Source organism: Cottoperca gobio, chromosome 7, assembly GCF_900634415.1.
Source record: "Cottoperca gobio chromosome 7, fCotGob3.1, whole genome shotgun sequence".
Lineage (NCBI taxonomy): Eukaryota > Metazoa > Chordata > Actinopteri > Perciformes > Bovichtidae > Cottoperca > Cottoperca gobio.
Window position 1 is genome coordinate 1,600,148 of NC_041361.1, and position 13,313 is coordinate 1,613,460.

General features: G+C 40.9%; 1 protein-coding gene across 3 annotated transcripts; it reads right to left on the reverse strand.

The window, feature by feature from the left end:
* Positions 1 to 1,106: 1,106 nt before the first annotated feature.
* mapre1b (microtubule-associated protein, RP/EB family, member 1b) lies at positions 1,107 to 13,113 on the reverse strand. 3 transcript variants are annotated; one of them, XM_029435700.1, is made up of 7 exons: positions 12,928 to 13,113; positions 10,933 to 11,066; positions 10,309 to 10,454; positions 7,644 to 7,845; positions 7,452 to 7,561; positions 6,630 to 6,782; positions 1,107 to 5,094 (listed from the first exon to the last, which is right to left on the reverse strand). In XM_029435700.1, exons 2-7 carry the CDS (start codon positions 11,051 to 11,053, stop codon positions 5,041 to 5,043), a joined length of 786 nt encoding a protein of 261 aa, XP_029291560.1. In that variant the 5' UTR covers positions 11,054 to 11,066; positions 12,928 to 13,113; the 3' UTR covers positions 1,107 to 5,040. The 3 variants fall into 3 exon arrangements, with proteins under 3 accessions (XP_029291560.1, XP_029291561.1, XP_029291559.1); XM_029435701.1 differs by having other exon boundaries at positions 1,107 to 5,085; positions 10,933 to 11,063; positions 12,928 to 13,112; XM_029435699.1 differs by having other exon boundaries at positions 10,933 to 11,063; positions 12,928 to 13,112.
* Positions 13,114 to 13,313: the final 200 nt, after the last annotated feature.

Genomic DNA, 13,313 nt, shown 5'->3' on the forward strand with positions numbered 1-13,313 from the left:
TTACTTCACTGCTTTATTTAATAACTATTAAATAAACAGATTCATATTAATAATACAAATACATTATGTTGTTTTATTATAGGTGAAGATGACATAAGACCAGCAGTATATAAAGTACATATACAATCCATTCTGCATCATCAGGACTTTAAGTATATTTTGATGCCAATACTTTAGTAAGTGAGATTTTAAATGCAGGACTTTTACTTGTAACAGAGTATTTTTACCCTGAGCTAATACTACGTTTACTAAATAAAAGAAATCTGATTACTTCTTGTGTAGTCGGAACTATACAGTCTATTTTATTATATTACCAGTGAAGGTCTGACAGCAGGGGGCGATAATGTTCAACTTTACATGTGTGTGTGTGTGTGTGTGTGTGTGTGTGTGTGTGTGTGTGTGTGTGTGTGTGTGTGTGTGTGTGTGTGTGTGCTAATACTTTAACTACGTTTTGCAGTATACAAGCAGGTAGTTCATCTACATTCATATTTGCATATAGATTCAAGTAGTAAATATTTCCCTCTGAGATGTAGCGGAGCGGAGGAGTGGAACGTGGCATGAGAAGGAAATACTCAAGTACATCATTTGTACTGAGTGCAGTACTTGAGTAAATGTACTTAGTTACATTGGTTTTGCTCTCTGGACGTCCCTCCGGCTCTTTCTGATGTCAAAGCTCTGGAGCGCTGAAGGTCAAAGGTCGACCTCAGGCCTGGACTGAAGGATCACGCGTCACAAAGACTGCTTTGTTTTCTCCGTGTTCAACTTCCACTTGTTGCTTTCTCCGTGTTTCTCTGCATCGCTGCATTTCTTCAGACATTAAAACTATTTAGTGAGACTTTGCACTTTTACTTGACTACATGAAAAGAGGGAAACACTTTTATGTGACAGTGAAAAGTCAACTATTGGATGGATTCACGTGACATTTGATTGACAGGTGATACTCCGATTATTCCTCTAGCGCCCTGTGGAACATTTTAACAGAAGTATTGTCTTTGTAAGCGTGTCGACTTTAGCATCAAGCCTCACATGGCTTATATTGTACCTTTACAATGTGTTTATGGCACACTGCTGATCTGAGCTCAGGGTCAATCAAAACAAACAGCGTCGACGTGGAAATTCTGTTTTTATTGTTTGTACCAAACTTGATTGAAGTAAATGGAGTTTTCCAGAGTATAACAAACACATCAAGTGCAGCAGAAACTGAGACAGAGACACAGTGTACACGCTCATCGCTACTGATTGAGATGGAAAAGGTCAGAGGTCACACAAGCAGCACCATTACCTTACAAGCCTTGAGAAAAACACACACATACACACCTGCAGGACTTGAGCCAAACTGGGGACCAACAACATGCACGTTGATTAAAAAAGTTATGGATCCGCAGAGTGGCCTAAAACCTTCTGAGCGTGAACTCCTTCAGGCGTGTGTGTGACTGAAAACATCCAGAGAAACCTTCTTGAACCAAATGATGATACCAAACCGCACACACAGTCCTCCTCAGTAACACATCCTTACTACCAGACAGGAGTCAACACACAACTTGGACTGTCAAAGATCTCATGATGTTACAAATCAAATACAAATACCTGACAGGTAGTTGAAGTCTTATATACAGACTGTGAGGGAGTCAGAGGTCACACTGGCACTGGGTTCAGTAGAGGCCACTATGTAAAGAGGGACATCTGCTCCCCTTGAATGTTGCATAACAAAAAGCTCTTCTTCACTAAGGCTCACGAACACACTGCTCGAGAAACAAAAGCTGCAGCTTCAAGAGTTCAAGTGTTTCTGCATCGAGAAGGCTCACGGCGTGCAGAGAGGAAGCATTTACGTCCCGCAGTGTGCGTGTCCTCGGTGTGCTACGATTGGTCTTGGCATCAACACACACATCAAACACGGTTTCCTTCAAAAGAACTGGTTGATATGGAATTTAAAAAGTGCTTAAATCTGAATTTTGTAAACATAATTTATTTTTACTTTAGGCTGATTGGAGCACCAGGTGACTCGGGTCACATGGTCACAGCACGTTATTAAATGAGATTGCGTCGGTTGTGTTGTGTACATATTGATATTTGACATTGTTCGTCATCGTCTGAGAAAATAGCAAAAATCAAATGCTGAAAATGTGACGTTTTATATCATTAACTCAACTGAACTATAAACAAATATCTTTAGTTTTAGGAACGTTGGGGTCTCAGCTGACACAAGTCTGCACACCACCGCAGGTTTTAGGTTGGAGTACAGTACAAACTTTATGGGGGCCAAAGATGCCGACAGTGAAGAGCATTTTGGGAAACCCGGCACATCAGTAGCAGTTTGTTGCGTCTCCTTCGTACTTCAGCACATTGGATTTGAATTTTTAAAGAAATACTTTTGCATCAAAGTCGTGACTCGCTTTTTAATTTGATGTTACATCTGTGTCAAGAGACGTTTCTATTTTGTTCAGTGCCCGTCAGAGAAGTTTGTCTTGGACCCTCTGAAGTCCCCCAGACATCAGCACACACTCTGATAACTGAAAGTGCATCAGGCTGTCAGAAGGTGAACCATACGACTCGATAGACAACGTTTAAAAACCTACTGGTCGACTCGTGTGATCATTCTCCTGCTGCTTTGTCCCGACAGCGTTCACGCAACACGGATACAAAAACTCTCAAATTAAAGCAGAAAGTCAGAACTTAAAGCTCATTCACTAGAAAGTAGGAAAAAGGATTTTGACATTTCTAAAAAGAGATTCTTTTTTTATTTTTAAGATACGTCTTACTGAAGGCAACAGAAAATACAAACACCTAACGCCCAGGCACCAACAACCAACCCTCATGTTAGTGAAGATAAAAGCATGAAGCTAAAACACATCACAACACATCTGCACTGGAGATCAGCTGATCGTCGCTCCACTCAGCTTCTGATCTTTAATTTCATTCTGCAGAATCTCTTCTGAAAGTCTGCAGCTGCGATGAACTTTATCACCGCGTTTGCGTTTTTCAGCTCAACACTTGGAAAGACAAACAAATAATTTACCAGAAAAGCTTGAATTAAATTGAGCCGAAGCGAAACACAATGAAGATGCACATGTTGCTTTACGAGCATCAGATGGAAGACAGGCGGCCCGCTGCACCCTGACACATCCCAGCTTCTGTCCACAATACCTCCAATGTTGTTTATTTTCAGGACACATCAAAAATATGACTAACAGTACAAACATTTGCCCAAAACACCAGACTTACATTAAAGTCAAATAAAAAAAGTTATGAAAAATGTTTTCTTACGAAAGAAAATGCTATGAATAAGGCCATTGATAACGTTATGTAATAACAAGTTGCTGTTTACAGTTTGCTGTGGAACCCACATTGTGTTTCAGATTAGGTACAACTGTCAGAAAATGACACTTTTACAGAGTACAGTGGAAAATAACTGGTCTCAATTCAGATCCACAATATACAATATTAATAATAAAATGAGTCAGGGAGTGGAAACAGGAAAGAGAAAGTAGGAAACGACACCTGTCTTGCATTCCCAGAAAGGAACATGCCTTCAGAGCTCATCGATCCCACATCTTTTGTTTTTTTGGGATAAACTAAAATCCAACATTAGTAAACCGAGCAGACGATTCATCGAGTCGCCCGACGAAGCACAATCCACTTTCACAGCTCAGCCGGGCAGAGACGGGTCGGCTACATGTAGTGGACACACTGATCAGTCAGAGGGTTTGTAATGTGTCATTTCTACTGGCTGAGGCCCGAGGGGGGGCCTCTGGTATAAAACAGTGCATGTGCCTTAAAACAGTCTCTTCAAAAAAGACAAAAACACGGTGGACAGTCTTCTTCTCTTTTGTTGGGGCACGTTTTACTAACATTGGCGTGTTGACCGACTGGAAGAGAAAGCCGGTGTGAACACAGGCCGAGTGGGAACAGAGTGATCTTTAGTGAATGTGCAAAGAACTCAACCTAAATAGAAAACAAATGTATATAGTCGAGAGCATGACGGACAGGTGCCCGGAAATAAAGTTTGAAAACAAGACAAAAGAAAATAAAATGAGTGAGGGGGGGGGGGGGAAACGTGATAAAACAGTAGCAAACATTTACAAACGCTTTTCTGAAGCTCGACGGGACAACATCAGGAAGATGTCCTTGGTGGAAAAAAAAGGCCAAAAGAAGACCCGCCTGGTGCCTTGTCCCAGACTAAACCGGAGCCCTTCGGCGTCACAAGTTGTTTTTGTTCATTTTATTTTGCTTAGAAACATATCGGCCACATAAAACGGGAACGTTAGGAGTTTGAGAAGCCTTCTGGATCCATGTTAATGTTTTACCATTTCAAAAACACACCTCACGCACCATCGGGACCGGTTGTTCTAGTCGTGTGTATTTTCATTATACATATTCCTTACTTCTGCGCACGCGTCTTCTTCCAATTTAATATCATTTATTGTCAACAGGAGGCACAACATGGCTGCCGTGCCATCACAAACAATCTGGGTTAGTTTGGGACAAAGTGATTGGTGAAGTGACAACCGGGTCTTCAGAGGAGGTTCTTTATGTTTGATTTGTTTCAAATTGATTATTAAAACACATACAACCACCCACACACACACTTATACACACACACTCTCACACACACACACACACACACAGAGAACATCACCGTGTTTTTCACACTCAAGTCCATTACAAAAACCAGATATGTACTGCAAAATCTGGTTTTGGGGAGGGTGGGGTTACAGGGGAGGGAGGGGGTCCTGGGACTCTTGCAGACTGACGGGTGTGTAGGGAGGAGAGGCAGTGACCGAGGCTCTGTAGATTATTGGAGAAAGATGTTTCAGGTAAGAAGGAGCTGAGCTGTACGGCGACTGAAGGCTAGAAGGAAGAAGTCCGGCAGGTTGGGGTTCGGGGGGGGGGGGGGGGGGGGGGGGGGGGGGGGGGGGCAAGTCGAGATCAGGTTTGATGTTGGACATAAAACCAAACTGGCTGTCTTGGCTTGAGGAAGGATCTCGAGGTGGGTTTGTAGACCAGGGCATCTAAGTGAAAAGTTGCTTGCAGTCTTGAAAATTAAAACTCCTCCTGCTCCTCAGCATCCGGTATCACAAAACCCTCCTGGAGACACAGCGTGAGAGAGAGAGGGGGAGACATGAAATAACAGCACCACACACACTGAACTCTGGAGCTTTAGGAAGCAGGTCCCTAGTTTCTAGTTGATCCTAAGAAGTTATTGACAAAACATCTTAAGCCTTATTGTTAGGAGTGGGGAGGAGGTCTTTAAAGAGGCTTCACAGTTTCTCAAGTGAAAGGAAGGAAAATGGCGGAAAGACAAACGGGTAGGAAACATATTCTCCAAACGGGGAATGAAAACAAGTCACTTAAAACTCTACAGATACGCTTGTGCAGGGACAATGTTGGTGTTCGATCTCATTACCTCCACCCAAAGCAATAAAGCTGTAACACCAGCAACGTGATCACAACACCAACATATTTGGCAACTGAAGAAAATGCAACAGTGTGGTTTATAGATTTACACGCCAAGCAAAGTCCCGACTTATTATACGAGCCAGCAGGCACAGAAACTGTTTCACTAAGTGCTGAATGACCAGCATGGTAAATAATATATATAATATATAATAATAATAAGTATCAGCGCGTCAAGAAACTGCACAAGTAGGCTCGTGTTTCCAAACACTCCTTAATTAACGCAACAGATGTTCATTAGATAAAATAGTATTCACCATTACACCGTTTATAATCTAAAGACTACATTCTATGATTAGGCCCGTACGTTTTATGCCCATTATCACTAAAAGTGCATTTTTAGCTTCGTTGGCTTGATGCCTCAAAGTCTGACACTATCGCAAATATCAAATCAGGTGTAGCAGCATCACAAACAAAGAAGTACAGATAAAAAGAAATAAGAATAAGAGAAATATAAACCATACGAGAGCAGTTCAAGTCAAAGTGACACGATGCAGTGGTAAATAGCAGCACGTCAGCCGAGCCCCGGCCTCAGTGAGCGAGCTGCATGCCATTCCTCTGCAGGAATTTACAGCGCCATCAGCAGTTGTTAACAGCCGAGCAAATGGGCTTTAATCTGGTGCTGAACTCAGAACATAACGGTTTATTTTTAGAGGATATTTCTAAGAATAAGACTGGCGAGGTTTTAGAAGCGTTATTCTTAACAAATCGCAGGAAAATACCTTTAAAAAAAAAGATCCGTAATTTCCTAAAACAGCTGCTCAGTTTGTTTTTATAGATCAAACAATCAGGAGGAAATGGAGCGTTTGTCAGGGACTATTTTCAGCAGAGGATTAATCCACATTTGGTGCTCTAGTGAGTATTTGTGGCGGCAGGACAGAGTGTGTGGGGTTGAGTGAAAATAAACTAGTGTGTGTTCATGGTGATGGAGGAACACGCGAGTGCAACAGTGAGGCTCACTGATGTGTTTCTAATAGTTTAACAACCATGGAGCTCTGTGTCAGAGGACGAGGATCCATCAGGCTTAGATACACACAACACTTGTGAGTGGATTCATTCACTGATGGTTCTTTATATATCCTGTTGAGTAATTTAATCTTACTAAATGCTGATATTTTTATATCCTTGACTACTTGGTCTTCAGAATAAATGACAACATTCTGTGAGAAACTCACGTCTGTGGCGTAGAGGATGTCGATGATCCTCTGCAGTGTGGGGTCGCCCTCTCCTTCTTTCTCCTGGCAAATCAGCTCAATGTTCCGCAGCTTACCAAAATAAAAGTCTCTCTCCTTCTCCATGTCCTGAATGGTAGATTTCAGGAGCTCCACCTTTGGGGGAAAAGGGTCAAAATAACATCACGTTTTGTTTCTGTATTTTCAGGTGACTCACGTTACATGCCTAATGATTATTAATATTTGAGCAGTACTGAATGTCTTGTTTTATATACATTTGAAGTTTCTACTGAAGTTTTTTGAATGAAGCTTTTAATGTTTGTCGTAATATTTTATCAGCCAATTTTTTGAATCTTTAGTCTTTTTTTCTTCAACTATCTTTAACAAATATAACTAGTCAGTTGTGTTAGATTGCTGATAATACAAAGCGTAACGTCCTTTGTGTGCGGCTATGAAGGCTGATGCACACCTTCAATGTCTTTAGATGCAGAGGAATTTTCCAAAGGCTTATAAAAGAACAGTTTGTTTGCCTTTTGGACTTTACAACGCTCTGGAGTTATTGGAAATGTTTGGATCACACGAGTCGGAAACAACCCTACGCAGCCCACGCTGGAATCTTATTCTACAAACCGCATAATACTAATAATATTAATAATATTAGTGTAGCCTTTTCAAAGATGCACAGAAACAAGAAGAAGTTGCTCAGCTCTGAAATGTTGATGTCCACCTTATGACTGAAGCTTCGAACTGTTCGGCACAGCCCTAGTTGTTTACTTGCTTAGTTATTATATGTGGTTTTATTACAGAGCATAGTGGTGTGCTGACCTCATTCATGAGCTCCGCCCTCTCCTCGTCACCACCTCCCATTCCCTGCTTCCTCGCACTGACGTGAGCCAACTTGGGCGCTACCTTGGCAACGGGTGGCCTCTGAGGAGCTGAAGAGGCAAGAAAAGTAGGTTATTGATGTGCAACGCTTTACAGCATTTCTTTTTAAATGACAAACTGTGCGACTCTTACCTTGACCGAAGGCCTTTTTAGGGTTTTTGGCGAGAGCCGACATGCCGGTGTTGGGTATGGGCATGGCATCCTGGCCCTGCCTCGCCTCCAGTGGGTCATACTCCTTCCCATCGTAGTTGGCATCAAAGAACTTCTTAAACCACTGGACAAACTCAAAGTTGTCCTGGAACTTCCCCTTCACCAGTTTGTCTACTGGAATGATCTGGAAGCAAAAGGAGGGAGAGAGTAAAGACCAGGATGTTTGGACAGATGTCTGCCTGGTAGCTTCAGGTTTCATTTCTGTTGGTGTGTGCGCCACGGCTAGATCTGTTACAAGTTCAGCATAACTGTCAATACAGCTTATGTGTTATGGTAGAAACGATGACCCCATGCTGAACAGAATAAATACTGTGGTTTCATACTCAGCTCTACTAAATAATATTTAGCCATTTGTGGGTATTATAGTAAAAGAAATGCTGTGTCATTACCGACACATGCATCAATACCCAAGTAGCTCTTAAAGGAAGTAAGATTAGGTAACCTTCTGTCACAGCCAATGAGCAAAAACACAGACAACCAAACCAGCTTTACTGCGACACTGATATAGAGGCAGCTACTGACCTGCTGGATTAAAGTGATGGACTAACAATGTATGAACTGTAAAGGATGCTGGGCCCAGTTAAATGTCTCCAGTACTAGCATCTATATTAAACACAAAGCTAGTCAGGATTGAAGCCACAGTAAGGAGAAGAGAGCCGTAGTAAAAATAAAAAGACATCAGCAGCAAATCCAAGTACTCAGCAATAGAGGAAGCCGACATCAGTCGACAATACACAAAGCATGAACGAGAGCAAAGTTCACAATGCAGGCACAATGCCGGGGATTATAACTCTGAACAGCAATGAATACCACTGATGCTCGACAAGTTCAAGCATCTGTTACACTGATGTCTGAAGCAACACAGTCCAGGCCTTTCAGACAGAGCACAGAGCCACAGTAGCAAGTTAAAACAAATGCACTACAGACAGGAAGTTGATATATGAATAAATGATTATCAATAGTGCTGCAAGCTGCTGCACTGTTCAGTTGGAAAACAAATGACTAAGATGGATCTGCCACACCCCTTATAATCTTTGCCGGCAATATCAAGACATTAAAAAGTATCCAGAACAGCAATTACAAACGCTTTCCATTTCCTATGAAAAATCTACTTCTTGAAGAATAAAACTGAAACAGTGTAGTTTGACTTGTGCATGCATGTTTTCTCTGTAGGCTACAAGGCAGCAGCTGAAAGATATGTTACACCATTATGCTCATGTTAGGCCAACTAAACCATGTTTATTTGATTTTAGTGGACAAAAGGGGCTTAGAAAATACAGCTGAGCATTTCAATGTGCATCTCTGCGTATGAAATCGTGTCTTGTTACTTTGTGACAGGTGCACACACCGAGTGCACCTGCACAATGTAAATAGTATCCAAAGAGTGGCCGACAAGCCAACAAAGGGCTAAGAAAAAACAAGGTGACTCATGACCAGATCAGCAGAGGCAGCTCAGCTGCTTGGGAGGGAATGACGGGAGTTTTAGTTTGCATACCAGTAAGGAACGGCAGAGTCACTCCAAACATATTATAATAATTCCTCTTCTCCGTAGAAGCAGTTGTTACAGTTTCTGATTTGAAATATTTGCAGTCCTTTATACCTCGTCGCTCTATAGATGATTATTCTTTACAGCGCATGTGACTAGAGAGGGAAGTATAGTAAGTATAGTTACAAGGTTTTCCCCACCACAGAAAAGAGTGGGCGGGTTGCCCAGTAATATTATACAAAGTGCGAACTAATCCTCAACGACCAGCCAACATGATTCATGGTCACTCATTTTCAGGGCTACTGATGGCGGCTGTGAAGAAGTCCGCGGCTGTTAAGATGCTGTTCATGTGATACAAACACTTCAGCTGCTCCACAGTAAAAGCTTTCAGCCAACCAGTGGAATGTTTTCCTTTTAAAGCAGCACCAGAAGATGCAGCCCTCCATCAGATGTGGACCCGTCTGTGTGCAGATTCCTTGTATTTGTATAGTCTGTAACTTTATAGTCAGTGATATTGTCAGACAGAAAGCATGTTTGATCAGGATCTTTCAATAACATGTGATGAGTTACATCCATGTTGGCCATTTCCCCAGTATTTTACATATTATCAGATTTTAGTCTTACAGAAAAAGCTGTTTTCTGGAGGCCAGTAGTCCTTTGTTGGAGGGTTTCACCTGCAGCCATTTCCATGTGATGCTTTTATGCTAGCAGCCAAAAGTAATTTTCCTACATTGATGCAGAATTTTTGCAATCAACTTCAATTCCAAATATTTTCATACTATTTGTATTAATCCATTATAAACAAGCCAAAATATAGAAAACCACTTGTACAGCACCTGCATCACAGGCTCTCATCACCGCTGCTCCCAGCAATGACACACGTATAAACTGTATGAACACTTTGCATGTGATGAAATACATAACATATGTTTTTTAAAAAGTCTCTTTTGCCCCCAAAGTAGTCAATAGTGAAACAACAAAATGTGCTCTCCAATATCAGATATTTCTTTATACATTCCCAGACCATTTGCACTCATGTTGGATGCATCATGTAATTTTAATCGGACACGTGTACAGTGCAGTAGGCGTGTGGTTACTTACTTTGTCGGCTCCTATCTTTTTGAAGGAAACTTGCAGAAGCTTGAAGTTATGAATGTATTCGTGCTCCAGCTTGGCAGTAAATTTAACTTTCTTCAGAGGCACGGAGTTGGGAAACAGCATGTCCATGAACTGGCAGTAGGCACCACCTGGACAATTGAAATGATAAAAAATGATCTTAAATAGTGATGCACTTTAAAAGCTCGGGGAAGAAAGAATGCACAAAAAAACTCACTTTTTTTAAACTTTAAAAAAACAATATGAGAGAGATAGATGATAGATATATCTATATATCTTTGTGTTTTTATTGATGAAAAGCACACTGAATTGCCCCCATGTACGAAACGTGCTATACAAAATCACTTGCTATTGCGACACACTAAAACCGGAGGGTTTAGATATTTAATGTCAGATCGACAATCTGCAGAAATACAACACATGCATGCACATGCAGATGGGTGTGAAACTAGGAGTGACAAATATTAGCAGTTAATAGGTTTAAAAGCAAGAGGGAAAAGATTATGCATCTTGCAGCAGAAGGTCCAACACCAGTCACACGGTCATGAAAAATATCACACATGCATACACTCATGTGAAACTGTTTATCATTAATAAAACATTTCTTACCTGTACACAACATTTCTATCTTGGTGAGGTTCATCTGTAGCGAGTCATTGATCCAGACCAACATGTCATGACGACTTAAGTTGTCACTGGTCACTGAGGTTGAGTACACGTTCACAGCCATTGTCGGTCACCTGCTGACACAGAGGACAGAACCAGCGTGAGAAAGATTTACATGATGACTGGTTTATCTTTCAGAGGGGCCGGTAGGGCAACGGGTCACAGCCAAATGTACCAACATAGCCACAAAACTGGTGGCTTAAAGTTAATATGAATCATTCATGCTGCGTCATCATTTTTCACTATAAACTGGTCTGTAAATAACATGACTAAGCACTGCCTAATGCAGATACCCGCAAAGCAACTATGGTCATTACTTCATAAATGATTTGTATAGAGACAGATAAACGATGGCCTTTAAATTATAAAACATTTACTCATTATTTTGTGTCAAGACTTGTGCTGCATCTGTGATCTGCCAGGCATTTTCTCGATTCACCATATGGTTTGTAAAATTACAGAATATAATACACAAAACGCCCATTACAATATCCCGTAGCCCAAAGTGATCTCTTCAAATTCCTTTTTAATAATATTTAGTTCAATATCATATAAGACAAAGAAAAGCTGCAAATATTCACATTTGAAAAGCTGAACCAGTGGATTCTTTCAACGTGAGCAATAATATCAAAAATTGCAGATTAATATTCCTTCAATCGACTAATCATTTCACTTCCAAGTAACTCCAAAAATATAGCATTTAGATTTATTGTAATATTAAATCACATTTTTCCCAGATTATAGCAACAGTATTGTTAATTACAGAGGTCAGAACTACAAATAAATTAACTTAGGTTTTAAGTCATCATGTATTCACTACAATCATTGCAGATAATGTAATCTCTCTATAAATAAATAAATAATAAAATAAAGGTATCTAGTTACAGCAGAAATACTCATCCACAGTCTATGCTGTGGCTCATCTCCAGCTTACACCAGACCAGTTATTTCCTCAACAGCTGAAAGTAATAGCTGGGGGGCCCTATAAGAAAAAGACTTGACTCGACTATTGTATTTGAAAGGGGAAATAAATCTGATCTTGGTGTTTATGATTTTACATGGAAATGAGACATGACACTAAATATGAAAACATTCTGTCATGTGTTAGTGAAAATATTCAATCAATTGAATATCCCTCATATTAAGTCACTCTTAATAGAGGTTGTGTTGACCATTTACCAAATAAAACTATTGAATTTTACTCTTCATTGTCACTTATTCCCCATATATAATAGCAAACTAATGGCTTCTATGTGCATTATATGACCAGAGAGTTGTCAGATGGTGAGGAACCAAACATTCAGTATGTAATGCAGTCAGCTGCAGCACTAAGTTACTAAGCAACTAGACGTTCCAGCTGATCGCGAGTAACGGTTAGCTGAAAGCAACAGGGCCGTTAGAAACTTATACAGCTAACAGCAGCGGCAGTTAGCTAACTGACCAGCTAACCTAGCTATGCGGCTACCCAACCGACATGTATGAGCCGTTATAACCAACAAGCTACCACCTGACGATTGGTCAAATGAAATGTACAATGTCAAATGTACATAGTTACGACTTGCAACGTTAGCTAAAATGTAGCTACGTATCTGTCACCGGTTAACCTCGAACACGACACATTACGGAGACGTTTTCCCCGCCCTGAACTCCCCAAGCATCCCGCTAGCTTGAGTTAGCTTGTCACTGTTGAATAATGCGGGCAACTTTCAGTATCGGAGCTCGAAGGCGCTGGCTTTGTCTGCATTTCTGTACAGTTACAGACGCAGCTGGCTATATATATATATATAAATATATTGGAAGTCTTGCCCTAGCAGCTTTACTCGAGATAAAACGGTTACGTTCCTGCTAGCATCTTAGCTAACAGAGCTTAGCCACCGTTTCACATGCCGGTGGCTAATAACGCAGAATTACTACGCGTTTCCGCGACGCTACACCTACCTGGAGTAGATTGGCTTTCACAGATCTCGGACACGGTGATATTAATATTTTTCTCGGTTGTCACTCAGTGTCCTAAAACGGTATATCTGTGATTGTTGCGACGTTATAACCACTTCTGCTTTTTCTCTTCTTCTTCTTCTTCTCGGCAGCTCACGTTCACTCTACCGGCAGCGGAAGAACCAATTTTATGACGTCAGTACGGAACGGGTAACGCCTAAACGTAACAACGGCGTGACGCTATTATTGCGGATACGTCAAAAAAAACAACACAGGATTTATAGTTGATTTAAATGTGTTTAATAAAAAGCATTTCTAATGAATTATCTCTGGTATGTGTGGGAATCATGAAGCCATGTGCTCGGATTTATAGATACTGAGGAATAAAT